Source organism: Agelaius tricolor, unplaced genomic scaffold (genome assembly GCF_023055355.1).
Source record: "Agelaius tricolor isolate 1412-34295 unplaced genomic scaffold, bAgeTri1.0.p SCAF_17, whole genome shotgun sequence".
Classification (NCBI taxonomy): Eukaryota; Metazoa; Chordata; class Aves; order Passeriformes; family Icteridae; genus Agelaius; species Agelaius tricolor.
Window position 1 is genome coordinate 19332321 of NW_027269277.1, and position 27254 is coordinate 19359574.

Here is a 27254-nt window from a genome sequence, read left to right on the forward strand (position 1 = left end):
CAGATCATTCATTTGGTGAGTTTTCCCTGTGGCTGCACCGCCTTAGGTTCATGAGAAACCTCCCCACTGTGGGAGCACCTCTCCCCTCTCTTTTTAAGACCTGCCTTGACTGCTCCTGTACCACTTTGGGGAGTTCCTCTTGGTGGTGTGTGGGCAAAGCTTTCCTCCTAGTCCTGTCATCATGGCATTTCTGCTGTCCTTCCTAAAGAAACAACAAAACTACAGCACTGCCCTGAGCACCCTCTGCTCCCACAGAGGTGAGAAAGCCAGCCAGGGACCAGTTGCCCTACGAACAGGCTGGGGGTGCTGGGACCAGACAGGGCTACCCCGACATCTGTGTTTGGGGATTGCTGGGCTTGGCTTCAGAGTTCCCAGCACCAGGGTCAGGCAGGAAGCTGGGAGGAGCAGTGGAGTCTCCCTGGTTTTCCAGCTGTGCAGACACATGGGCCCTGCAGGTCCCACAGGCCACTTCCCCTCTCCCTTCCCTGAGCCACAGACTCAGGCTGACATGCACAGAAATCTGCCTGGACACGAAAAAAAAGGCAGGAGCCAGGGAGCCTGATGCAGGTTTTTTCTGTACATCAGTGTTTTTGACACCACAGCCTGTTGCTGCATATAATAAAACAGAAATCAGAAAGAGCAACCAGAATACACACCCAAAGGCAAAAAAACCCTTGGCTTAAAGAAGGTGCTGCCGGGCCCTCGGAGGGAAGGCTGGCAGCGGGGCTCCAAGGGGGAAAACGCCTGCCCTGGCTGGGAAGAAACACAACACAAAGAAAAAACGAACCAACAAAAAAACTCACCCAAGGCTCCCGCTGCAGAGCGGGGAGAGCCAGAAATCCCCCGATTGTCCCGACCTCAGTCCTGTTAGCACCTGTACAATAAAACTGTACCGGCCCCGAGGCAGAGCAGCCCGCCTGCACCCGCTGCTGCACAGAAAGCCGCTCCCGGGACACCGGCGGGGCGCGGGCCAAGGGGGCGGCTCCTGCCGAGGGTACAGAGCCTGGGGCGGGGCACAAGCTGCCGAAGCGGGGGACGCGCTGGGGGCCGCGGGCTGCGCCTGCCCGGGCGGCACCGCCGGGGACAGGGAGCTGCAGCACGAATGAGATGGAGGAGGAGGCACGGGAGAGGATGGAGCAGTGGGGCTGGCTCCCGGCTGGGGCTGAGCGCTGGCAGCAGGAGCCAGTTACAAGGGCAAGGAAAGGGGCTGTGCCCTGGCTTGTTGCCAGGGAGGGACGGGAGCCCCTGGGCCTGGCTGGCCTCGGGGCACAGTGGAGAGGGGCGGGGGACGGCCTCATCCCACAGCCCGGAGCTCACCATCACAGTGATACAGACTCAGCAAAAACAAAGAAAACATTACAAATTAAATACTAATTAAATAAATACTATGGAAGACATTGGGAGGGGGAGGGCAAACGGAGAGGCGCAATTCCGTAGGGTTCGGTGGGGAGGGGCGGCGGCTCGCACCCCTTGCTGAGCCCCCTGCAGGGGGTTCCATCAGCCACCGGAGCTGGATGAGGCGGCGGCGGCGGCAGCGACCGCCACTGCTCGTGGGCGGGGGACCTTGGGAATGCCTTGGAGGCGAGGGTCCTCCCTCCCCAGCTGGCGGAGACCCTGAGGAGAGGAGGAGCGGCTGCTCTAAGACTCGGGTCCCTGCTGCTGGCGCTGAGAGAGCTGCTTCCCCTTGGTCCTTATTATTGCCTCGTGATGCCGGGAGTGGCCTGTCCCCGTCAGCTGCTCCAGGCCTGGTACTCCACCACCGAGCCCAGCAGCTGCAGCAGCTCGGGCTCGTAGTGCACCAGCTCCACAGTCTCTGCCGCGCCCGGCGCCAGCTCGGGGCTTGCTGGCACCTCCTCCTGCGCCAGCACCTGGCTGAGGGACACCTGGCGCTGGAACTCTGCCTGGGGCAGCGTGGCCACCTCGAAGTGCGGGAAGCGGGCCTGGAATATGCGGGAGGACAGCTTCAGCCGCTTGAGCACATCAGAGAACAGGAACCAGTTGCAGGGCCTGCGAAGATGGCAAGAGCACGGTGGGTTATAGGGGTGGAGCGGGCTGCAGGCACGGTGCCCTCCCCCCCACCTCCTGCCATGCTGGCCCTCCCCTCTGGCCCTGGCACTGTTCTCCATGTGCTGCTTCCCCTCAGGAGCCCAAGGACTGGGGTTTGATCATGGCCTCACAGGTCACAGCTTTTTAAAACACTCACAGCCAGGCAGGGACAGTGATGTGAAAAATCCTGCCTTCAACAAGGTCCTGGCAGCTTCCCTGCCAGGAATAGGCCACATGGTCAGGAAATGGAGCTTCTGGTGTGGTTTATTGCTGGAGGGCATGCTGCATGTGTCCCTCTGCATGGACAAACACTGGCAGGCACAGAAATTTGTTGCAGAGAAGAGTGGTGCTTTGGTTGCTGCCTCTTCCAAGTCACCCTTCTGCCCCAGCAACAGCCACTGTGTCACAGGGGGTGCAGGTGGGAATGGTGTTCCAGTGCTGGGACTGATTTAGCCGTGATGGAAAGGAAACAATCTCAGAGCCATAAGTGTGAGCTGCTGCTGAAGGAACACGGGGCTAGAACTAGCAGGATCACAAGGATGAGAGAGGGGAGCTTCCTGACAGGCACAGCACAGGGACACTCAGGGCAGCAGTATGTGCCTGGCCATGGAGGGTGGGGGGAACCCTGATGAGCCTTCCCTACTCCCTGAGAACATTCCAGGCTGTGCCAAGCCAGGCACTGCTTCCCCAACTTCCCCAGTGCCACAGCCACAACCTCCCTCTGCTGTCCAGAGCAGCTGTGGCTGCCCCATCCCTAGAAGTGTCCAAGGCCAGCTTGGATGTGGCTTGGAGCACCCTGGTCTAATGGCAGGTGTCCCTGCCATGGCAGGGGGGTGGAATGGGATGAGCTGTAAGGCCCTTCCCAACCCAAACCATTCTGGGATTCTGTGATGATTCTATGAAAAAAACACCTGAGATATACGAGCAGCTATTAATCCCACTCGAACAACCAAGGTGCTGCTGCCCGTGCCGGGGCTGCAGCCTTGCATGGTCCTGCTCAGGGCTCAGGGAATGGCACTCACCCCCGGGACACGGACACTTGGAGGTTGTAGCTGGGAAGTAGCGGCTTGTCTGAGAACTCAAACATGAAGTTATCTGCTTCTTGCTCCTCTTCCTCCTGGTCTGAGCTCCCTGGAGGGTTGAGCAGCAGGTCACAGCCGATGCTGTCCTTCCCCTCTGCAACAGGACAGAGGTTGGCACTGCTCAGTTATACACCAGCCCGTGCTGGTACTCCCTGACCACTGCCACAACCCCATGGGCACCTTCCTACAACATTCCTGCAGCCATGTGAGAACTGCACCCCTCCTGCTCCCCTCCAGCCCCTCGTCCCAGAGGAACATGGAGCAAGTGCTGGCTGCTCTGCATAGAGAGATTGCTCAGTGGCGAGGTGAGGTGGAGAGAACATCCCGAGTCGTGGCAGGAAGCTCAGGTGTGCTCTGGTCCCACAGGTGCGACAGTGCACAGTCTGCACCATCAGCCACCCCACTGGTAGAACCCAGACTCTCTCCAAAATGACCTTGGCCCCTCTCCCATGCCAGGACAGATATCCTCAGCCTGGAAGAGCCTGGAAGAGCAAGGAGGGAGGTGGATGTAGAGAGGCTTTGCCTGCACAGGCCCTACCAAGGAAGGCACAGTGAGCACTCTATTCCTCAAGAGCTTCTCCACCCAAATCCCACCCTCAGAACCTCTGGCAGGTGATCCAGGGCAGCCAACACCCATCTCAGTGAGGACAGCAAGGCTGTGCCACCAGAGACTAATCCAACAAAGCAACAAGCATGAGGGAAAATTTAAGGTGGATATACAGAAGTTGTTCCCTGTGAGAGTGGTGAGGCCCTGGCACAGGTTGCCCAGAGCAGCTGTGGCTGCCCCTGGATCCCTGGAAGTGTCCAAGGCCAGGTTGGATGGGGCTTGGAGCAACCTGGGACAGTGGAAGGTGTCCCTGTTCATGGTAGAGGAGTGGAATAAGATGGTCTTTAAGGTTCTTCCAACTCAAACCAGTGCATGATTCTATGACTTAGAGAATTTGCCTGGGTGTTCTAGGAGGCGTCTGAGCTCCAGCAGGATCTGTGTCCAGAGGGGATGGAGAACAGCAGGCTGGATCCAAAACCATTTAAAAACAGGTAATTTTCCTGTTTACCAATCTGAAAAGCTCCTGTTGAGGAGAAGCTTGCTGCCTGGATTTTATTATGAAGTGTGAATAGTCTTAAGTTTGAAGAGTGATGTTGTCCCACTGAGATAATACAGGAAAACTCCAAAAACTTCCAGATAAGAGAGTTTAGATTCTACAGAGAGCAGCGAGACCCAATATGTCCCTAAGCAAATAAACCAATCATGCAAAAGTTCAACCCCACGCACAAGAGAAAAGGCTGAAAAGAAGAAAATCTTCTGGTGTGCCGCACGAGGAAGCTCCACACACCCAGCTGCTCACCCAGCACGAGTAGGATTCCAACTGAGGAAAACAGCAGATGACAGGGGACACTGGCTTAGGCAGGGTCTTGGGGAAAAACAATTATTTCCTAGTGCTGCCAAGGGAAAAAAAATCCCTAAGAAACAGGGTGCTGAAATCATCCAAACTTACTATAGAATAGGACAAAAATAAGTGATGTGATTATTGATCCAATGTTGCTGCTGGCAAAGCTCAGATACCATCACTGAAAAACCTCAGATATCCTGAACAACTCAGAAAAAAATAATTAAATGCATTTAATGTGGCAAAAATAGGGCTCACTGTCTGTCCTGAAAGCTCACTCCTGTCCGTCTGCCCGTGCAAAAGCTGGGACAAGGACAGGAACATTCTGTACCACTGAGGGAGACAATCAGGCACAACAATGCCTGTCCCAGGTGGAGACAAACCCCGGACTGGGACTTTGTGTCTGGAGCTCCAGCAGCACCAAGCGCAGGACACTGATGACTTTTCCACACCTCAGAGATCCCACACCCTGGCTTCCTTCATTATCCTTCTGCCCCCAGAGAGTTGCAGACCTCAAGGAAAATGTGGACAGCATTCCTGCCTCGGAATAGGAACAGCTCAAGCAGGGCTTGGGATTTCTCCTGTATCCTGAGGGACATACAGTGCTTCAGCTGGTGGAGCTGATGGAAAGGGAGATTTCAAAGGACTGATCCACAGGAGGAGGAGAGTTGTTTGCTGCCTGTGATGATTGAGAGCAGGTCCCTTATTCCAGAGCAGAACCAGGTACTTCCCTGCCCTGGGCTGTACCTGTTCCAGGTGACCCGAGGTGACTGCTGAGGTACCTGAGCCAGAAAGGGACATTGCAGGACACACAGTAAACAGGCTGGAAAGAAACCAGCCCATGTCTCAGGCTTGGGCATCCCGGTTTTTCTGTGGCTCTGGCAGTGTCCAGCAGCAGTGCCTGGCACAGCACAGGTGATGAGGGGCTGGCACCTCAGCTGCTGTTGCTGTAAACTGATCCCAGGAGGATGGGGAGGAGGGTCCCTTCCTGTGCCTGCTGGAAACAGACCTGGCAGGGTAAGGGATCACTTCCCAGCAGTGTTAGCTCCTGCCTTGCCAGACAGCCTCCCAAAGGCAACACTGGGAATGCCCCATGGATGGAGCAGCAGGAAATCAGTGATGAATCAAAAGGGGTAGTATCTTTAAAAATATTGCAAAGAACAGCTATTTTTCTTTGTAAAGGCTTGTGAGAGCTTTGAGAGTGAGAAATTCTGAGGAAGGAGGCTGAGGTTTGAACTGTTCCCTTGGCAGGGCTGAGGTGCAGCAGCCTACAAACAGTGCTCTCAGGAGTGAAGAATTTCTCCTGTTCTGGAATGGAAAGACATCAGGGTCCTCCAAAGACAAGTCCTCTTCCAAGAGCACCCTCCTGAATGTATCAGATTTGTTTTTGTTTCTAGAAGGATGTTGGAAGTTACGGAGGTGAACAACTACAATCAACAAGCAGTCTCTCAGCCCGAAGCGCAAATGCTTCAAGTCCTTAGGGAGGGCTTGGAAGCACTGAACTTGGAAGAGGCTGGAGGGACTCCAGTGTGCCACAGGCCCATGTCAGATCCAGAACATCTTCCATTGTAACCACGGTTTTGAAGTGACAGTAAAGGCAGCAGTCAGCCCTTCACTGGGAAAAATGCCTCGTGTTGTAAGAATAGGACCTCCCCTGGATGAACATCTCCCCTCCAAAGCAGGGGAGAGGGATGGGCAGTTCTGCGAACCTGGAAGTTCAAGACTTCTACACCTTGAAGGAATGAGTATGTCCTTCACCTTCCTTGGTGACCGGTTAGCAGGGGAGCAACAAGAACTGCTACAAGAATTACATGCTTGGTATCGACAACCAGAGACCCTCAGGAACCAGCAGCAGCACCTGCAGCAAAGTCTCGCACTTGAAGGGATGCACATATTCAGCTTCCCAAAGAAGTCCCTCCCAGGAGCAACTCCCAGCATGTATCACCACAGCAAGGTCTCTACCCAAAGCATGAGTAGAGATGGATGTGGCCAAACCCGAGGTAATGATGTGTTTTCCACAGCCTCACCTCCTGCTCTGCTGCCACTGACCCAGCCTGCACTGCACTCACCGAGGACGGAGCTGCTGTAGAAATCCCAGGCTGTCCGAGGGTCTCCGTCACTGCGGCCCTGCAGATCTGACAGGTAATCTAGAGAGAGAAAATCCAGACAGTTAATGGCTTGAAGCATCATCCTGGTGTGCACATCCACAGATCCAGGGGGAGCTGCTTCACCCCTGCTGCTTCTCCCACTTGGGCATTACGGCAAAAGCTGAACCACAGCTGCAGGAAGGGTGTCGCTGCTCAGGAGTGGGCATCACCCCAGGCCCCCAACCAGGAAATGGGAGCTGAAAACGGAAAACAGCTGACAGTGTGAAGTGGCTTGGAAAGAAGGACTTGTAGAACAGTCCTGAGCTCCAAATCACCATCCCCAAAACCTGTGTGAGTAGTTGACCCTAGAGGTGCTCACACAGCAGTGGGAAAAGAGAGTTTTGTCAACACTGGGGATTTTCTGTCTTGTCACTGTCTGGGAGCCACCTCTGGCTGTCCCTTCCTTGCTGCTGTGGAGAAGCCACAACACTTGTCTTGTGTGTACACAAATGGCACTGAACGCGACCATAGGGATCCAAACCAGCCCCTTCTGTCAGCAGCAGTATTTGGGCAGGGCTCTTTTGCTATTAAAGGCAGCATTATTTGGCAACAAAAATCTGTTCCCTTAGGTTAAGCAGTAGAACCAGGGACTGTGGAACAGCATCTCCAAGCAGAGGACTGTCTTCAGTCATGTGACCACAGCGCAGCCATCTCCTTGCACACTGAAAACTGACTTTTATCTTATACAGGAAACACATACAATTCTATAATTAATGTTTGGGTGGTAAAAACATGCTTCTGTGACAGGATAGAGCTAAAGACTAAGTCATTTTCTGCTCAGGCTCTTTCACACCCCGATTTGGCCCTGTATGCTGCCAGAGGGGAAGGTCTGGAGCACTGTGACCCCAGGCCTGGTACCTACCACAGAGGAAGCTCTTCATCACATCGCTGGTGGCCAACTTCACTGCTGTCTGCCCAGAGTATGTGGCCAGAGTGGGATCAGCACCATACGAAAGGAGAAGCCACATGGTTTCCAGGTTGTCGTTTGCAACTGCGTCATGGATAGGCCTGCAAGGGCAGAAAGGGACCGGGATTTCGCTAAGGAAATGCTCTGGTTTGGTTAAGATCCATTTAGTGATGACCAGCCTGAAGAACCCTCTGTGCTCCCTGCCCCACCCTGCGCTGGCTCACCTGGTTCCATCCTGGGCACTGCAGTTGACGTTGGCACCATGCTGGAGCAGGATGTGCAGGATGTCAATCCAGCCGCGCGCACAGGCCTCGTGCAGGGCTGTGTAGCCCGCGTTGTCATGGTGGTTCACGTCACTGCTCTTCTTCTGCAGGCAGTACAGCACCACGTCCTGCACAGCAAGAGCACGGCTGTGAAAACCAGCCCAGGCAGGGCAGTGCGAGCACAGGCAGGAGGGCACAGGACTCACCTTGTAGCCCAGGCGTGCTGCTCGCTGCAGGAGCGTTTCCCCTGCGTTCTTGTTCACAATCAGCCGCCGAGCTCCCGGGGGAACATTCTGGGCTGGGGGCAGCTCAGGGGAACTCCCTGGGCTGGCCCGATGGGACTTACAAAGTGTCCACAAGTCCTGGGGCTTCTTCGGAGAGCACATTTTTGGCTGGTTGCAGCAGCCTTTCCCCTGGGAAAGAAAGGAATACAACTCCTTGGCACATGTGGCCATGACTCATGGGAGTCCCCTTCTCCCCTCACATGTTCCCCTCATCTGTTCAAGCCATACCTTCCCCTCGTCACAGATCCCTGCCAGGTGTTTGGTTTTACATTTGCGTTTTCCTGATGGTTTCTCTAGCTCTTCTTGGACAGGAGAGGTGTCGGAGTGCTCCAGGAAAAAGCCATTCCGAAAGTCCGTGTGTCCTTGAGGTTTCCGGGGTGATGGGGATAGCCTGCTCCTCAGCTGCAGCTCTGTGCCTTTGCCCTTCCCGGACTCCTTCTGCTTCCGGTGCCTGCAATCTAAAGGAGAAATGTAAATGAGTGTGGAGCTTCTGTAGGTACGACACTGAAGGTCACCCAGACCTCTGGCACCAGGCAAGACAAACTGCCCATCTCTGAGAGCTGCACAGAAATCAGAGAAGTTGTGGCTGCACCATCCCTGGAAGTGTCCAAGGCCAGGCTGGACATGGCTTGGAGCACCCTGGGATAGTGGAAGGTGTCCCTGCCCATGGTAGGGGTGGAACTGGATGAGCTTTAAGGTCTCTTCCAACCCAAACCTTTCTGGGGTTCCATGATTTTAAATCCAGCCCCAGGGCAGGGACACTGCAAGAAGGAGAAGCAGAGGCAACACACAGATTCTCCCATCTGGGATGAACTCAGCATGTACATGAGACACCCAAGGAAAGATGGGAGCAGGATTCATTGGGATATGTCTTAGAGGGGCAGGACAAGCAGGAGCTGTCTGTGAACACTCAGTGCTTGCTGCCTAAACATAACAGGCCTGCTTTGCCCTCTCACATCTTCCCCTGAAGTTAAGGAGCACATTTAAGTTTTCATTAACATGCATCCAGTTAAGAAGCACCAGGATTTCTCAAGGGAAATCCAGCCTTGTCCTCCCTGAATGTAGGAATCCTGCTCACCCAATCCTGCAGCACGAGACTTACAGGCAGTCCATGAAACGAGTAAGAGATCAGTTAAAAAGAGATGGAGGAAAGCACTGCATGGAGAGAACTTCAGGACTCTACTGCCACTGGAGGTGGCTCAAGGCCACAACTTCTGAATCCAAACTACAGCAGGCCCAGCCTCTGGAGGAAGCTGGACAGACAGAGAGAGACTCATAACATGTGTGGTAAAGCCACTGGCAAACCCTCCTGAATGCGCTGGCAAACCCTCCTGAATGCCACTGCAAAGCTCCTTCCAGGGTCCCGTTCTGAACAGGAGGCATCCCGAGAGTGCCTGAGTTGCCAAGACACTAGGAAGCCAACTCGAAACTTTGTTCCTGGTCTGACGGAGGCTCCCAGACACCACAGGATAGTGTAACGCTGTGCTGGAGCAGATACCAGCTGCTGGGAGGACAGCAGCCACCTCTGCTCCCCACAGCATCTCAGCAGCACCTGAGGAGTGCCAGTCTGAGCTCCAATGTGGCAGAAGGCAGCAGGGCCATGGCCACTTCATGCCCTCCAAGAGCACAGCCCAAGCATGCAGAAGGCTGGCACAAGTGCTGCCCATGACAGCTTTCCCTCCCGTCACCTGTGTGACTCTGCACTACGAGCCACAGCCAAGCAGCAGCACACACCGAGCACGGCTGGACAGGTCCTACAGCCTCGACTGTCCCTGCACAGGGAGAGGGGACTGCAGAGACTGCTGCCCTCAGAGATGTGCTCATCATGGATTTCGGTTTCACGGAGGGTCTGGCAGTGGCAGGGGAAGGTGCAGGAGCAGTGGCAGAGCAGAGGTGAGCACAGGCAGGCACAGCATGTTCCTCCTCACGCCTACAAACCACAGAGGGGGATCCCCTATCACTGCACCCTTGCTAATCCTCTCGCCCTTGTGCTCCCTGGTGCAAGTCTGCAAGTGACCCTCATAAAGCAAGACAAAGCCAAAAGAAGCCTAGTTGGATCAGGATGGCTCCACATCCCCCTGTGTTAGCACAGATAGCTGAGCATGGCTCCCAGGGACCCTGCTTGTCCAGAAATCCACTGTGCTACCTCATCCCATTCTCATTTTCCCATGCCCTCTGTCTTAAGCCAAGGGTAAGATCAGTGTCTAATTAGCCACATCAATTGCTGTTTACTGCTTTGGAATTTACTGTAAATGTTTTTGAAAGACAAGTTGGTCAATCGAAGCAGCCCATGCTACAGCCACCAGGTCATTAAAAGTGAGAGAGTTTCATCATTACAAAAAAAATAATGAAAACCAAATCCCCCAAAAATTCCACACATAACAAAACAAAATTTCCTCCTCTGGTCCCCAGTTTAGTACCTGAACCCACTTCCCAGGTTGTACCTGCTTTGGATTTCCGCCTCCGGTGGGGATATCCCACTTGCTCCTCCTCCCGCTCAGTCAGGTATTCCCCTGTCTGGTATTTCCGACTTTTCTGCCGTCTCCTTTTCTTCCTTTTGATGTGGCCATCCTCCTCCTCCTCCTCCTCCTCCTCATTGGGCTCCCACACCTGCCTGGGTGATTCTGCTCTCCAGGGCAGCTCCCGGGTCCTCCTTGTGTGACAGCTGCTCCTCTCAGACACAGACCTGTCCCTGTCCCTGTCCCTGCGGCTGTGGCAGCGCGATGTCCTGTGGGATTTGCGCAGCTTGCGATGTTTCAAGGATGTCTCCTCCTCCTCCTCTTCCTCCTCCTCCTCCTCTTCTTCTTCCTGATCCTCCTCCAGCAATGGCAAAATCTCCGGACCACTCACATCACACTCTCCCGTCACACCAGCAGAAGAGCCAGCAATGCTTCCTGCAAAAAAGTGGGATTTCTAGCTGACAAAAAAGACAAGAGGATCCACAAGGCAAAGCCTCAAAGCAGGACAAAATGCACGGACAAGGCGACGTGAAAAGGGAATACTCCCAGTCCAAGCAGGACTGTCACTGGGAACCTGGGCACCAACTCACCTGACTGACTGCGCGTCCGACTGCTCAGCACCACCGGAATGAAATCCCGGAAGTTGTTCTTGGGCTTCTTCTCCAAGTAACCTGTGAGGAAAACCAAACCATGAGAAAACACATCACAGACCTGTCATGTGGGAAGGGCAGTGCAGTGTCACCATAGCAGGGGCTGCTGTGATGGCCCAAGGCTTTAAACCAACAGAGGTTGGTTTAGACTGGACATAGGGAAGTTTTTGAAAATGAGGGTCCTAAAACACTAGCGCAGGTTCTCCAGAGAGGTGGGGGATGTGCCATCCCTGGAAACATCTAAGGCCAGGCTTGGCCAAGAGCAACTTGATCTAGTGGAAGGTGCCCCTGCCCATGGCAGCAGGGTGGAAAACGATGAGCTTTAAGGTTCCTCCCTACCTCCTCCATTCAGGGAGTCTGATCATGCTGCAGCTCTATTTTGGATCCCAAACCAGCTCCAGAGCCCATTTGGCTTCAGGAGAACAGCAGTTTGGCCGCTAGGGCAGCCTGATGCCACAGGAACCCACTGCCATTCCCAAGAGTACCTTCCTCGTGGCTGTCTCCATGGTGAGCCGGAGATGGGCACTCTGTCTTCGCTGGCCTCCTACGCTTGCGCTTTACCCCAAGGCTGTTGTGATCCATGATGGAACCCGGGCCGCCTCGTCCTTCCCGGCCTGCCTGCTTGCCAAGCTCATGTGGATTGTCGTGGTGTTTTTGCCACTGTGAAAGGAGGACATGGGCTGAAGCTGGAGCTTCCCACTGGCTGAACTGAAGCAGCACAAAAAGGACAGAAGTCTATCTCCACTGATTACGCTGGCGCCCTCCAGCTTTTTTGACAATCCAGATACATTTCTGCCCTGGACAACCTGCAGCACAGGTACTTCCCCCACAGCCAGGCAATGCCCAGGAGCACAGGTAGAAAGCCCTGTGCCCTCAACTGTCCCCCCATGAGAGCTCCCTTCTCCCCCCCAGCCCCACCTTTGCCCTGACCCAGCAGTCCCAGCCCATCCTATGCACCTTCCGGCCATGCACGCTCCGGCTTCCCGACTTGCTTGGGGACTCCTCACTGTCCTGGCCTTGGCACTTCAGTCTCTTGTGGCTCTGCCTGGTGTCCCCATCGTTCTGCCGTTTGGCCTTGCAGCGTGTGCCACCCTCCTGCTTGATTTGCCCCGTTCCTTTGAGTTTGGCCTCAGTGAAGGCCTGGGGAGCCGCCCCAGCATGCAGGCAGGTCACCGAGGGAAAGGACACATCACACTCCACTCGTTCCTTCTTGACCCTGCACAGATCCACCTGCTGCACACACGGGAGGGGCTCCGTGGCCGGTGGCTCCCGGGAGCCCTTGCAGCCCAGTTCCTTGCGCTGGCCATCTGTGGGCACCTCTGGCACCATCCGCAGGCCCTGCTGCCCAGCCGCTGGCAGGTCATGTGACAAATACGCCGCTAACACTTGGTTTTTGGGTTTTGCATCTGATTGTTTGAGGCTACAGCTCCCCTGGGGAGCCTCAGTCTGTGCATTGCTCTCCTGACTGCAGTCAGACTCTGGCTGAGTGCACTCCTGACTCTTTGGAGTGTTGTCCAGCTTCCCCTTCCCCCCTTTCCCATCCAAAGCACTGGTATGGAAAGCTGGACCTGCCTCCAGTGGTGCTGGGTTGTTCGGCTCCTCGCAGGGCTTGGGCAAGGCCCAGCAGCTCTTGCTCTTGGCTGCAGCATCTTGTTCACCCTCTGGTAGGCTCTGGGCGGCTGCACTGGGCTCGGCGGGCTGCACGCTCGGGAATGCCGGCAGCTTGCCTGCCCCGGCTGTCTTGCAGGGGCTGCTCTGGTTCAGGGGCAGCTGTCCTGCTGTGGAGATGCCGATGGAAAGCAGTGGGGTTTGATGGTACGGAGACCAGCCCAGAGGCAGAAGTTGAGGATTGGAAGGTTTTCCATTGACAGGGCATCGCGGGTACACGCTTCCCTGGACAGGATTCCAGGGGGCAATGTCCTTGGACTGACACAAAGGAGCTCCTGGAGCAGCTCTACCATGAAGAAGTTTCCTGGCAGGATCCTGCTGTCCTTCCGTGCCAACCTGGTTGGCTTTCTTCCCACAGGGAACGCTGGCAGTGCGGGGCTCGCCCTGGTCAATGATGGAGATGGGCTCCTGCTTGGGCAGGTGGCGTGGGTCCCTGCTGAGGCTCACGCCAACATCCTTGCTGAGCAGCAGCGAGGCCGGCACCGGGTTGGCGACACCAACATAAGTGCCGGGAATGGTGCTGATGAGCGTGGTGTTCTTCACCCAGGAGCCCTGCTCGCCGTTGCGCAGGAACTCAGGAAAGATGACCAAGGGTGGGGTGGTGCCGAGGCATGAGGTGACGCTGCTGCCCGTGGCCTGTGCTGCACGCTGGGACTTGGAGAGGACAGTGGTGAGCAGCGCTTTGCCGCTGGTGTGCACGGGGGTGAGGATGGGCATGGGAGGGGTCTTGCGCTGGCTGGGTGGAGGCAGTTTCTGGCGGTTGGACTTGGAGGAGAGATCAAGAGGCATCTCACTGCATTCCGGGGATGAGACCATCTCACGCTCTAGCTGGGGAGGGGATTTTAGAGGAGACAGGGAAGTGGCAGTCCCGGGTGCATGTGGCTCGGGAGCTGCCGGGGCTCTGGCCTGCACAGCTGTGCCAGAGGAGGGAGCAGCACTCCCCCCTGTTGCTGGTGCCGGTGCTGCCGGCAGAGCCTGGCTGGAGGGCAGGGCTAGGCCGGTGCTGGACAGGGGAGCACTCTCAGCAGTAGCCTGGACACTACTTCCACCCGAAGGTGGGGGGCAGCTGAGCTGATTCACCTCCACAGACACCACTTTGGCATCTGAAGCCAAGGGCCTGGTGACAGAGAAGGTGTAGGGGTAGGAACGCAGCTCTGGGGAAGCGATAATACCCGGTAGGCAACGCTCGTGCAGGTAGGAAGGCAGGACGGGGAAGGTGAGTGTGGAGGAGACCCCCAGAGTGGCTGGGAGTGTGGCCACGCTGAGCGGCTGCCCACAGCTGGGAGGGGGGATGTACACCAGTGACTGGCTCGGGCTCAGCACAGCCCCAGCCTGGAAGGACAGGGGCAGTTTTTGCATAGCAGGGGCCTGAGAGGGGGGAAAGCAAACCCTGTTCAATGTGAAGGTGGCGGGACTGGAGGCAGAGGTGTTGCAGCTGGAGACAACCACAGACAATGTCCCTTCTGCCAGCATGCCTGGCCCTTGTGCCGCAGTGCTCGGGGGGATTTTCTCGTTCCCAGCAGGTTCACTCTCTGGAGCCACAGAGCAGGCTGGGGCAGCATCAGCCTGCTTGTCGCTGGGAGGATCTGCTGGTGTCCAGGCAGCATCAGCACCACTGCTCTCCTGCTCCACAGCTCTGGGGGTCGCTGGCTCCTGCCCTCTGCCATCCCCCTGACCTGCCAGAGGGCCCAGGGTGTCGTCTGTCACAGTCTTTCCCACACACTCCAGGTTTGGGTTAGGATTGGGTGGCTGCTCCTCCAGTTTGGGTCCAAGCTTTTCCTCCACCTTGCCATGAGCATCCAGCCCCTGGGCACTGCTGCCACCACCGCTGACTGCTGTGAGCTCCACCTGCAGCAGGAAGGGAGAAAGTGCTCCTGGGAGCTGTGCAAGTGGCACCCAGGGAAGCAGGAAGGATCTGCCCACCCTGGACCCAGAGGCAAAAGCAGCAAACAGCTTTGCCCAAAGGAGAGAACGGCTTTGCCTCACTGCATGTCTCTCAAAAAGGAGTCGATGAATCCATTAGGGAAAATGCTCCTGCTTGGCCTATTCCATCAGGGAATGGCCTTCTTGGACTCAGCTGTGCAGGCAAAGAACTCACCTCGGAAAGACTGCTGCTGACACAAAACTCTTGAGACCCCAAGTGCTTGGAGCTGCTCGTTTTTGACTCCTCATCAGAAATGGGGGCTCTCCTAAGTGAAGAAGAAGACACAGCATTACAAAACCCCAAAATACCCTCCCAGAATCCCACCCCTCCCTGTGCCCGTGTGGGACAGTGGAGCAGCTGCACACCTTCCTTACCCATGGCGACCCATCCTCATCATGGGCCAGCCCAGCCTTCCCCATTGTCACAGACTGGTGCCACACACCTGTTCCTGTCCCCTTCATTTCCCATTCTGCCCCATCACACCTTTCCATCCTCCCTTGAGTCTCAAATTGCTTGTCTTTTCCCCAACAGGCACCTCCTCATTCCCATTCCTTCTATTTCCTCCCTGTCCTAGGACCCTCTGCCCAGCCTAGCTGCCAGTGGGGTTCTTCTCCCTCTGGTCCCAAAGCTCTCTGGGCTCAGGAGGCCTGGAGAGGACCAGGGAGTGTCCATGGCCATCCCGATGTGCCATGTCTTGCCGGCCAGTGTGTCTGAACCCTTCATCTCTGGAATGTGATTCCTCAGTGGAAAGTCTGGACAGGACAAGGACTGTGACCTCTTTGGGACACTCCTTTCCCGATAGTATTCATCGGACAGCCCTTCCCCACTGTTAGTGCTGCTAACAAGCTGCTAGTGCAAGCACAAAACAGATCAAGTTTGGATTCTGTCGATGACATAATTTCAGATGGATTTGCTTCCTATGTCCTGGGTTTTCACAGCAGTCACAGACACAGAGCTGTGGGCACACGATTTGTCTTTGGACTCAGTACCCCCAGTGCTGGGGCCCAGTTACATACCCTTAGCATCAGGACCTCATTCTGGGCTGCCTCAGCCCTAGGACTCCATTCCATACCCCCAGTGCCAGGAACATTCTCTGTACCCCTTGCAGCAGGACCCTGCTCTGTTCCCCCAGTGCCAGGAACCTGCTCCGTATGCTCAGCCCCAGGACGCTGCTCTGTACCCCTACTGCTGGGGACCCTGCCTGGGGCTGTTCCGTGCCATCCCCACCGACCTTCCGGTCAGTGACAGCCCGCTCGGTCCCTCCAGGGGCTCCCCGGCCCGGCCGTCAGAGGCCGCGGGCGGGGATGGCGGCCGGGGCCAAGCCGCCTCAGCCGGCGGCGGAGCTGAACGGGACGAGAGGCCGGAGGGTCTCGGGGCTGCCGGGGCCGGAGCGGGCGGGGGTCCCGGGCTCGCCGCGGTCGCCGCGGGGCCGGGGCCGAGCGCGAGGGGGAGCCCGAGCGCAGCCGCCCGCCCGCCCGCGGCCCCGCGGGGCCCGCCCGGGCACGGCGCTCCCGGCGCTTCCCGGTCCGAAGCTCACCCGCCGCTACCCGCAGAGCCGATGGGAACCCCCTGCCCAGCTCCCCTCGGCTGCCTCGGAGCAGTCCTGAGGGCGGTGCATGGTCTCCGCTCGACCCTGCCGGAGCTCCTCCCGGGGCACTGCGCGATGCCGCCCGCACAGACGGGGCCCAAGGAATGAGATGAGGATCGGGGACAAGAGAGCGCCCGGGCGCAGTCCCCCGGCCTGCCCAGCCATCTCAAAATTTGACGCCTATTGTAAGCTCGGAGCAGCGCCGAGAGGCTCGGCGGGTATCGCCATCAGAGCCCTTATCTGCGGGACACAGAGCGCCCGGCGGTGCTGCGGGCGGCAGATCGGCTCTGCCCGAGCCAGACCCGGGGTTCGTCCCTGCCCACGGCTGATGCACCGGCCTCGAGGGATGCCCACCAGAACCCTCGGCACCCGCGGCCTGCAATGACAGCCACACGCTGCCTCTGTGCACATAAAACTTCCCTGGCTTTGGCAAATGCATGGAACAGACACGGTGGCCTTGAGGAAGCCACAAACTAGTCGGTTCTGAGAATAAGACCCCGAGCCATGGGAATCAACAGGCGATGCAAAGCGACAGAGCTTGGCTTGATCAATCCTACCTCCCAGACACTAACGCTCCCTAATCTCCTCTTTGGTGGCAAGTCACGACCCTCCCATCTGATCATCTGGTTGGCACAAACCCTCCTGGGTCACCAAAAGCTTTTAGTTCAAGCTCTTTCCCTTCCTTGGCCATTGAGAGCACAGGTCTAGTGAAGCCAATAGCACATGCAGACAACTTGGGTCTTGTCAGCACTAAAGCTCTGGAGGTAACGTAACCACACATGGGCAACAGATCCTCTGCCGAGACCTCCAGCACGCTCACTCCTTGCTGGAGCAGAGGATATGGAGACCCTCCTGGAATGCCAACATATCCAATACATTCAACTCCTCCCTGTGGCTCATTTGCACTTTGGGCCATTTTAGATCCCAGTAAAAAGGGGTTGAGTCAGCACCAGCTCCCTTCCCACAGCCTCTTCAGAGGCTTCCTCGTGCCTCCTTTCCCCTGCCCGCCACCCACGCACCTCACCTCTCCTCGTTGAGGCCACACATGCGAATCCGCTCTGTGCTGGTCCAGTTGTGCACCCCGCTGTAGAGAGGTGCTGTAGAGATCATGACAGCTGCTCCTCACCCTCCAGGATCTGCTGGGGCTCTAGGGACCACTCTGCCTGCAAAAGGAAAACAGAAGGTTGGGAACTCTCCCTAGGCTGATCGATTCAACTGTCCTTTGAGAAAACTCATCCCCAGCTTTGCTGCCAGGCAGATGGGGAACAATGCCCTGGGATGCCACAGAACTGGAAGAGGGCTAGGAGGAATTAGCAGTGCCTTTGGACAGAATCCACCGTCCACTCATCCTCTCATTAAACAGTGTTATTGCCACTGGCTACCACAAGAATTTCACACAAGTGTCTTCACACACTCACAATCCTTTGAAACATTTCCCCCACTTTTCTTCTCCCTCCAGAGGAACCTCCAGCACCAGGAGACGCCAAGCAGAGCTGTACAAGGTGATGGCCCTTTACAGCACTGAAACTTCAAGGCTGCACGGGACTCTCCTAAAGCAGCCCATGGCAGGTCCTAGGGGCAAAGTCTCAAACAAGGAGGGTCTCTCCACAACTGAGGGCTCCTGGAGGGAGCAGAGGATTGCCAGTGGTGCTACCAAGGGTTTATCCCCTCCTTCTGTGAGGAGGGTGCTGGTTTTCTTTGGAGTTATGAGTGGAAAACCTGAGGGAATCCAGAGATTCAGGAGCATCCATGAGGCACTGTCAGCTGGGTGGAGCTTTTCAGGGGAGAGCGTTGCAGCCAATCGTGCAGCACTGGGTGTTGGAGCATTGAGAAGCTCTGCTGCTTCAGGGAAAAGGCAGAGGAAGAGAGGATCTCCTGTGCTAACAAGTGGACTCGGCCAAACCAAGCAGGACTGACTGCAAAAGGGAGAGAGATGCTGTCAAGGAGGTTCAGGGAATTACAAAACCCTGAAGGTAAAGCAGGCACAGAGCCACAGCAACGCTCTCAGTGCAGCGGTGGGAGTGGGAATTAGCTGGAATCAGCACGTGATCCCCAATCTCTGCCGGTTGTCTTCTGCCTGACAAACTCCTGGCGACACCAGCTCTGCACGGGACGAGCAGCAGTTTGTGCCATGAAAGAAGCCCCACAGGGACCTGCCGGCCAGCAGCTCAAGGGCCGAGCCACAGGGCTGAGCGGCTCCCCCGAGCGCAGCTGCTGCCGGGTGTCCTCGCTGCAGCCTGAACGTGCCGGTGGGGATCCTCCGAGGAGGAAAAAGGGGCCAGGCACACGGCAGAAATGGGGACAAGGCAGCTGGTGTGCCAAAGAGAAACCGACGAACCCATCTGCACGTACGAGGGCACAAGTGCACAAACAGTGTACGGAAATCAGAGGTCAGGGGAAGAGGGGAAACCTGCTAAAAACACACACTGTGAGACGGGAGAAATCCTCCCGATGGGGGAGACGGGCAGACGCCAAGGCAGAGAGCAGGGTCATACCCAAAGAGACCGAGGTGGCTTGGAGCAGGAAGGGGAGGAGTCTTTCGATGCTTGGAGAGAAATGCAACATAAAGGAAATAGGGGAACAAACAATCTGCGGGGATTTCACCATCTTAGGCTAAACTGAAAGGAGGGGAGGAGGAACGTTCTGCCCCCAAGCACAGCAGCAGGACAGATGTTCCAGGAGGAATCAAAAGGGACCTTCTCTGCAACGGGAGAAGGGGATGTGTGCAGCTGCACGACGTGGAGCTGGGGACAAGCAGAGATCAGGCGTGACCCCGGAATAGGTCTGGCAAGGGAGGAGTGATAACGGGGTGCCATGAGGAGCTGGAAGAAACAGTACATTTGGAGTCCTCAAGTAAGAGCTGGTCAAAAGGGCCGGAACGACGGCCACAGGAGGGGAGCTGGGAGGACACAGTGACAGAGATCAACACTGTTTCGTGGATTCTTGGCCTCTATCCTCTACAGACGATGTGGGACACATGCCAAAGACAGGCATTTCACAGGCAATGAAGAACAGAAAAGAAAAATAATCCAGAGATGAACTCAGAGAAGGAATAAAACAGGGACCAAGCACCAGACATGGGTTCAAACACAAACCAGTGGAGCAACAGCATTCTTAAAAAGGCAGACCAGGAAGTTTATTGGGAAATGCAGGGATGAGCAGCCTCCCGATGCAACACTGAACCACAGAGAGCAACTGCAGCCTCCCTGGGTCAGAACACTCTTAGCCGAGTCGGCACAAGGAAAGCGAGCAGATCTCCCATCTACACTGGTGCAGTTGGAAGCAACATTAAAGGGATGTAATTAAACTCATAGGAAACCCTTGGAGAACACAACTAGGGCATGGCTTCACATGCCTGTCTTCAAGCAGAAGAAGCTGTTGAGAAACTGCTGAAGCCCTTCTCTCCCCTCACCCCTTCAGTCATGTCACTGAAGCCCTGCAGTATCCCTGTAAACCTGACCAGGGAGTTGATCTCTGTTTAAAACACTTTTTTCTTTTTTTTTTTTTCTTTTTTTTTTTTTTTTCCTGGCTGGACTGGTTTTAACCCATACCAGCTCCTAGATCAGCTTCACCAAGACAGAGAGAGGGCAGAGCCTGGCACAGACTCTACTTAATCCACAACATCTGCCAAAGGAAGTGTATACGAAACCACAGTCTTATTTTGATTTAGCTAAATAGGTGCTCAGCCAATTCTAATTAACGCCAAAGAAAACGAGTTTAGAATGAAGTAAGAACATCGAGGCATTCTGTGTGGGGAAGCTCATATGGTATTAAAGCTCCTTCACCTCCCGAAACAAAGCGTGCCCTAAGAACTGCCAGCAAGGAAGGTGCTGAACACTCTTGCCTCCAATGGCAAACCCTCTGAGAGGTTTGCAATGAAACTACTATGGCGAATTAAAAGAAAAGGGGATTTTGTTCATTAAGGCAATACATCTCATCATTTCGCAAAAGGAAACGATGCTACTCTGCAAACCCGCCTCTTCCAGGCTCCGGGAAAAGCAAAGCAGATGTTTTCCTTGCAGTGAAAGTGTGCTGTTACTCAGGTTAGTGATGACTTGGCTACCCATGGAAGCTCCCTTGGATTAAATCAAGAAATTACTCTTCTGAAATATTACAGTACAGTGATGGAACCAAGTTTCCAGAGATTAAGTTCTTCAGGAATGGACATTTTTTAACCATTATCTATTGACAAGTCCTCCTTGCAATGAAAACCCAACAGCGCCAAGACAACCATCATTTCAGGGCAGGCTGAGCAAAAGTTCCAGGACAGGCTCCCCCAGCATTCACCTACCAGCTCCCACTGCTGACAAGAATTAAGCCCATGCCATCTCCACGCTGACCTGTTAAACCCTGTCTGTTCCCTGGCTCTTGGGGATCCCAACTTCAGCTGCCTGAAGTGAGGCTGCCTAATTGTTTCCCACAGCCCCTCAAAGTCACACCTCCCACCCCGGCATTAATGCAGCAAAGGGGTTGCAAAGTAGATTCTGAAGCCATCCCACTGCAAGCCACCCTCTTCTCCCAGTGACAGCAATCCCTTGGCCCAATCAGGTCCCCAGCCTCAGTTTCTCAAGCGCTTGCATTGGCAAACACACAAAGCAACTTCTCAGGCTGGCACCAACCTGCCAGTCACAGATAGCCAAGGGTTTGCTTCTCACTGGGGAGTTTGGTGCTGTTGGTGTTTGCCCTCACAGATGTCACAACTATGTTGCCACCTGGTCTAACTCACTTTGATCAGATTACCCAGAGCCATGACCTCCGCCAGCATCCACCTTATGGCACCTGTAGTGGAGCCAGGCCTACCAGTGTGGGAAGGGGGCTCTTCCCTGCACCTCCAAGAGACAGCCTGTGCCAATCACTTCTCCATAGTGCAAACACATCCCTCTGTAGGACCATGCTGCCTTGATCTCCCACAAAAGGTTTTCCATGTATTTTCCTGCTCTGTGCATTTCCAAGTACTAAAACCACTTGGATTTCAAGGCACTTACCCTTCCTCTCTGCCATGCCAGCCCCAGCACATGAGCTACACACCAAGAGAGGGACAGTGTCCCACTGCACCCTGCTTAGGCAGGTGGGAGCTGACAGGTATTGAAACACCAGCAGCCCCTCCCAGCACAAGGATTCCCTCTGCCTGCTCTGGGCAGGCACATCATCCCCAACACAGGTCGGAGAGCACCAAGCAAAGACCCAACAGGCAGCAACGTGCTCCACTGCTGGCAACAGGAACTCAGACAATGGCACGAGTTCACCCAGGGAGAACATCAGCTTTGCCTTTCCCCCTGCCTGAGTGGCAGCCACAGCATGAGCTGACTCCAGGAATCCCAGCACAGGTCACTTGGTGCAGCTCAGCTGCTCCAGAGCCTTTCTGGGCACAGTAAATGCTGCCCAGTCGGTAGTGCCTCTGTCCATGCTGGCATTGAGTGGGCCAGTAGCACAGAGGAAGGAAAAGGACTTCCCAGCCCTAGGGTGTGGAACAGAGAAAGGCTACCACATCCCTCGGCAGCAGGAGATGGGGAGGATGCTCTGGTTGCCCTCCCACAGCACCATGTGGCTCCCCTGGCCAGGGGACACTGCGGAAGGCCGGGAGCAATGCACTTTGACCCTGGAAACACACCCGCGGGAGATACCTTTGAAACATTCATTCCCAGAGCAGCAAAACCTGTAAGGAAGGGGGTTTTATCCCCTGGATGGCTACAAAATATAAAATTAGGTCAGCTGTGGGAAACTCGGGTGGGATTCAGCGCTCAGAGCACAGCTGGCCGCTTTGGCAGGAGCGGGAGCAGCAGAATGAGGTGCAATGTGCCCTGCAGCTCTCCCCGGGGGTCAGGTGGGCCAGAAGGGAACTGTCTGCACAGACAGGCAGGTCTCCTTCCCTTGCCATAGTTTGTTCACTTTGGCAATTCTTCGTTGCCATTAGTAATGCAGGCAAGGAATTCTATGTGTTTTGATATGGGATGGTCGGGTGTCCATCAGAGGTGCAGAGGGCCGAAGCAAGCACTCATGCCCCCGGCACCTTGGCTCTGAGCACCACTTTGGAAAAGCCGGTGGAGTAAACTGATGGCAAAAAATTAACAATGAAATCAAAAATTAAATCAAAAAACCTATGACGGCCCTATCACAGGACTCGCAGCGGGCACGATATGCAATGAGGGAAAAATTTAAACAAGAAAACTAAAAAAAAAGGGAACAGACTATCTTACATTATATTATCACGCATGCAGAGGTCAGAAACTGTTGGAGAATGGATCAGGAATGACAGGAGTGGCACAAAATCCAGCAAGGACGGGCCAGGCCACCTCTGGGGCTCTCTGGGGAGAACGGTGCCCAGCGAGGGCAGCCCCGAGCCGGGTTTGGTCCCCGCTGCCTGCACAGCCGCCCCGGCCGCTGCAGAGCTGAGCCAGGCTTTGCCTACACGCATTTGCTTAAGCTGATTTAAAGACACAGTAACACCACACGTAATTATAGATCCCCGGCACGATGAATTGGAAATAAAAAAGAAAAAATCCATCCCTATTTCAGAAAAAAATAAAAGTTTGCTGCACACTGGGCAGTGCTGCGATAATTGGTCCCAGCTGCTGGACAACTGGTGTCACTAAACCCTGGCTTGTCTGCAACAACCAGGCTGCCCCCACCAAAGCCCACAAATTTTTAAGGATTGAAAAAGAGCTATTAAGGGATGATAATATTAAAAAATGTCCCTGACAAGGTGCACATCATCCAAAACCCCAAAAGCAGAGCACAGCCTCCCATACCTATGAGACAGACTAGTGCTCCAGAGCCCAGAGGTCCCAAGGGCAGCTCTGAAGGCCAAACCCCGCTGGAGCCTGGGCTTTGACACCCGGAATGCGTCTCCAGACCCAGGTGACAGCAATGCAGTCGGTGTCCTCGACTGGCGCCACGGAGCCTCCAGCCAGTGCTGGCACTGAGACCACCCAAACCCAAAGGGTGGCCAGGGCAATGGAAGCACAGCGGAAAGGGAAGGGAAGGGAAGGAAGACAAGAGAAGACAGGGAAGGGAAGGCTGCTACAGACAGGGCCAAAAAGATGCAGAAGAGCTGCAAAGGGCACGGGATGCACTGGCCCTGCCCTAGCACTCATCCCCAGACTCCAGGGGATGAGGGTGCCAGAGAGCGGATGCTCTGTGACAGGAGAAACTCACTTCGTCTCTATTTTAGCCTGATGGACCTTCTCCCGGCGCTGCTCTGAACCGGCCTCACCCAGACTGGGATGAGGGGGCCAATGCCGCTCGCCGAGGAGCCAGGATCCCTCCCGGTACCGGCACGCTGCCGCGGGAGGGCTGGTTTCCTCCCCGGTGAGGGCGGCAGGAAGCGCCGCCTCCCTCGCCCGGTCCTGCCGCTGCCCGGCCATCACCGTGGGCACGGGCGGGGGACCGGCCGCCCCCGCCGCCCCGCCCCGGGCGTCGGGGGGCGTCGGCACGGAGCGGCACCGCCCCGGCCCCGGCCGCAGCCCGCCCCGGGTCCGGGTCCGCGCGGGTTCCCCAGCGAGCCCCCCGCCCGAGGCGCGGCACGTCCCGCTCCCGAGCCCCGCGAGGCCACGGCACGGCCCACGGCCCCGCGCCGCCGCCGGGGCCCCGCGGGGCGGGCAGCCCCCCCTGCCCGGGACACGGCGGCCTCGCGGCCGCTCCAGGGGCTTCGCCCCGCGCCCCGCAGCCTTGCTGGGGGCTAGGCCCCGCCGTGCTGCCCCGCGCCCGCTCCCGCGGCCCCCGGCTCAACAGTTGCCCCCGGGGCCGCTCCCCGGCGGAGCGTCCCGCAGCCCCGGCAGGCGCGGCCGGGCCCCCGCGCTGCCGCACCGGGGCAGCCCCGGACATGGAGGTGGCGGCGGCCGCGCTGCCCCCGGGGAGGGCTCTTCCGCCACCGCCCGGCACCCGGCCGGTCGGCACCCGCAGCCGAACCGGCCCCGGGCGCAGCGGCGGCCGGGGCGGGCTCGGGCCACGCCGCCAAACTCCACGAGCGCCCGGCGCCGCCGTCCCACCGCCGCCCCGGGAGCGCCGCGCTGCGCGGCCGCCCCGCCCCGCCGCGGGACCCCCCGCACCGCCCCGGCAGCGGCAGGTGCCGCCGGTGCCGGAGCCGGAGCAGCCGTGCCGGGCAGGGCAGCGGCTCCGCCGCGCCGTCGCGGGGCGGGGAGCGGAGCCGCCGCCGCCGCCGCCCGCTGCCCCCCGCCCGGCGCTGTCAGTGCCCGCCGCGCCCCCGCCGCTGTCCCGCCGCAGGACGTCGCCGGTCCCCCCAGCCCGTACACCCCCCCCCGCGCCGCCCCACCGCCGCCCCTGGGGGTGTCCCGGGACCGTTTCCATGGAGATCCCGTCCGGACGGCCGGAGGGGGGGTCGGGCCACCCGCTCCCCTCCGCTTGCCCCCGTGTGCCGTGGGTGCGGGGCGGCGCGGGCCCGGGGTGCCCGGGCAGCGGGGGCCGGGGTCCAGCGCGGGGCGGCGCGGGGCGGTGGGTACGCACCTGCTTCCCGAGGCGGGCGGGCGGCGGGAGGCGGCGGGCCGGGGCGGGCCCCTGCCCCAGGCGGCGGGTCGGACCCCGGGCGCTGCGAGCGGCGGTTCGGCGGCAGCGGCGGCGGCGGAGGAGACACTGGCAGCGGCAGCCGGAGTGTGAGGGCGAGAGCGAGCCGCGGCCGCGCGGGCTGCCGGGAGCCGTAGTCCGTCCGCCGGGGCCGGGAGCCGCCGAGCCGCCCCGCGGACTGCGGGTCCCGGCGTGCCGCGCGCCCCGGCCCGCGCGGGGGGGCCGGTCCGGAGAGGGAACGGGCGGGCGCGGGGAGGGAACGAGGGAGGGAGCGCGGGGAGGGAGGGAGGGGGCTCCGCGCCCGGCGCGGCCCCGGGAGGGGCGGGGGTCGGGAGGCCGCCGCGCCTGGGGTTCGGCACGGAGCGGAGTGGCTCGGCACGGGGGGAGCCCAACGCACACACGCCCCGCACACACACACGCCCGCCCGACCCCGCGCCGGGGCGCCGGGGCACCGGCTCCCGCACCGGGGAGCGACGCTCGCTCCGCACCGGGGGGAGGAGAAGGATGGAGGAGGAGGCGGCAGCGGGGGCGGGCGCTCGCTCCACGCCCGGGCAGCGCCGGGCGCCCGACAGCGGGCAGAGCCGGACGGGCAGCGCACGGCGAGCGCGGCGCACGCAGCCCCGTTGCCCGCAGTCCCGATGTCCCCAGCCCTAGAGTCCTCAGTCCCGGTCCCCGACGCCCCGCTGCCCCCCGCCCCGTTGCCCTCCGCCCGGTACCCCCCGCCCGGTGCCCACCGCCGGGCGCGGCCGTGGGAGGGTGGGTGTCCCCGGGCGCAGCGGGGCCGGCCGGTTGAGAGAACGCGGACCCGCCTGTCCAGCCCAGGTGGGCGTGTGGCCCCCACCCTGGCGACGCTGCCGCTGGGTGACCCCCCCGGGCCCGCTGCCCCCTCCGGCTCGATACCCCGCGGGGCGCGCAGCGCTGCGGGGCGGGGGTCGAGGCGCCTCCCCCGCGCCATGCGGGACATCGAGCGGCACGGCACGGTGCGGCGGCCGCAAGTTTGTCACCGGTCCCCGCCCGCGGCACTGGGGCCCGCAGGCCCGGAGGCCGCCGCACCCCCCGTGGTGCCCGGCCAGGCCCGCTCCGCACCGTCCCGCACCGCCCCGGTGGTGACAGCCTCGCCCGGCCCGGGGCCGCACCGCCCCCGGCACCCGCACGGGCCTCGGAGACCGGCGGCCTCGCAGCGCCCTGGCGCGGCCCCGCCGTGCGGGCACCGGCTGCCCGGCCCGGCCCGGCCCTGCCCGGCCACGCCGCCCCGGGCTGTGTCGGGCCCCGCGCAGCACCGCCCCGTGCCCGCTCCTCTCCCGCGGCCCCTCGCCCTGGCCCCGCCGCCCCCCTCCGCCCGGCCCCCGCGTACCGGCAGCTGGGGGGGCCGCGGGGGTCCCTGCTCCGGCACCACCCGGAGGGGAGGGCGGGACCCGCCCCCCCCGGCCCGCGGCGCGGGGGCTGCACGGGGACGGGCAGGAGCGGCTGGTCCCGGGGCACGGGGAGCGATGCCGCCAGAGTGTCCCCCGTCCCCGTGCGGTGGCACCGCGCTCCGGCATGGAGCGGCCCCGGGGGCGGGCAGGGGCAGGGGCTCCCCGGGGCCGGACCCCGCAGGGCTGCGGAGTGGGCTCGGAACGGGGCGGTGCTGCGGTGACCGCGGCCGCGATCCTGCGTGGGCGCCGGGGTGGGGGCCGGAGGATGTCACCGTCCCGCGCCCGTGGCGTGCTGCTCGGACCCCTGTGGGCTCCGTTGCTGATCTCCATGGGCTCCGTGCTGCCCTCACCCCTGCAGGACCCGTTTGCTCCGCCGGTTTGGTCCATCCGATGGCGAAGTCTCTTAGTTCAGCGTTGCCACAGCCGGGGCCTCCAGGAGGTGGGCATGGGCTCCAGGGTGTGGCCACCCCAGATGGCACATCTGGGTTGGCAGCCACACCCTGGTGTCACCTGCCGGGAGAGTCCTCTGCAGCCTCAGCCCCAAACCTTTTCAGTGCCTAAGGAGAGGAAAAAACATCTTACACAGAGATTGAGCTCTATTTTTTGCAGAAAAGGCCACAGCAGCCTGGGGCAGGAGACGGCCTGTCCCCCTTTTGGGGCTGTGGGGGCTTGGAGAGCAGTTTGAAGTAGGGGTCTGTGGGCAGAAGAGTGCTGAGCTTGTGGGGCATGAGATTCGGGGAGTGTAGACAGTGCTGAGAGGGGTGGCAGGGTGAAACACGGGGCTGCCAGAACCGTGGGAAGGCAGAGAGCCAGGGTTTCACGGAGGAAGGCCATGAGGGAGGAAGCTCTTCCTGCAGAAGGGAATTACTCCACTTCTCCACATTATGTTGAACCTTTTCCCACTGTTGCCTAC

The 27254-nt window shown here is 58.7% G+C and overlaps 2 protein-coding genes across 3 annotated transcripts; both read right to left on the bottom strand.

The window, feature by feature from the left end:
* Window positions 1-549: 549 nt before the first annotated feature.
* BCORL1 (BCL6 corepressor like 1) lies at window positions 550-25009 on the bottom strand. Of its 2 annotated transcripts, none has more exons than XM_071442838.1 (14): window positions 24870-25009; window positions 17431-17569; window positions 14993-15083; window positions 12184-14742; window positions 11712-11886; window positions 11167-11247; window positions 10562-11011; window positions 8346-8575; window positions 8040-8246; window positions 7795-7961; window positions 7526-7671; window positions 6586-6663; window positions 3069-3222; window positions 550-2007 (listed from the first exon to the last, which is right to left on the bottom strand). In XM_071442838.1, the coding sequence occupies exons 2-14, from the start codon at window positions 17514-17516 to the stop codon at window positions 1731-1733; spliced, it is 4701 nt and encodes a 1566-aa protein (XP_071298939.1). In that variant the 5' UTR covers window positions 17517-17569; window positions 24870-25009; the 3' UTR covers window positions 550-1730. The 2 variants fall into 2 exon arrangements, with proteins under 2 accessions (XP_071298939.1, XP_071298938.1); XM_071442837.1 differs by having other exon boundaries at window positions 8040-8270.
* On the bottom strand, window positions 22402-25881 carry LOC139597501 (collagen, type I, alpha 1a-like). Its single transcript, XM_071442945.1, has 3 exons — window positions 24772-25881; window positions 23774-24686; window positions 22402-22457 (listed from the first exon to the last, which is right to left on the bottom strand). The coding sequence occupies exons 1-3, from the start codon at window positions 25879-25881 to the stop codon at window positions 22402-22404; spliced, it is 2079 nt and encodes a 692-aa protein (XP_071299046.1).
* Between the last annotated feature and the right edge of the window lie 1373 nt (window positions 25882-27254).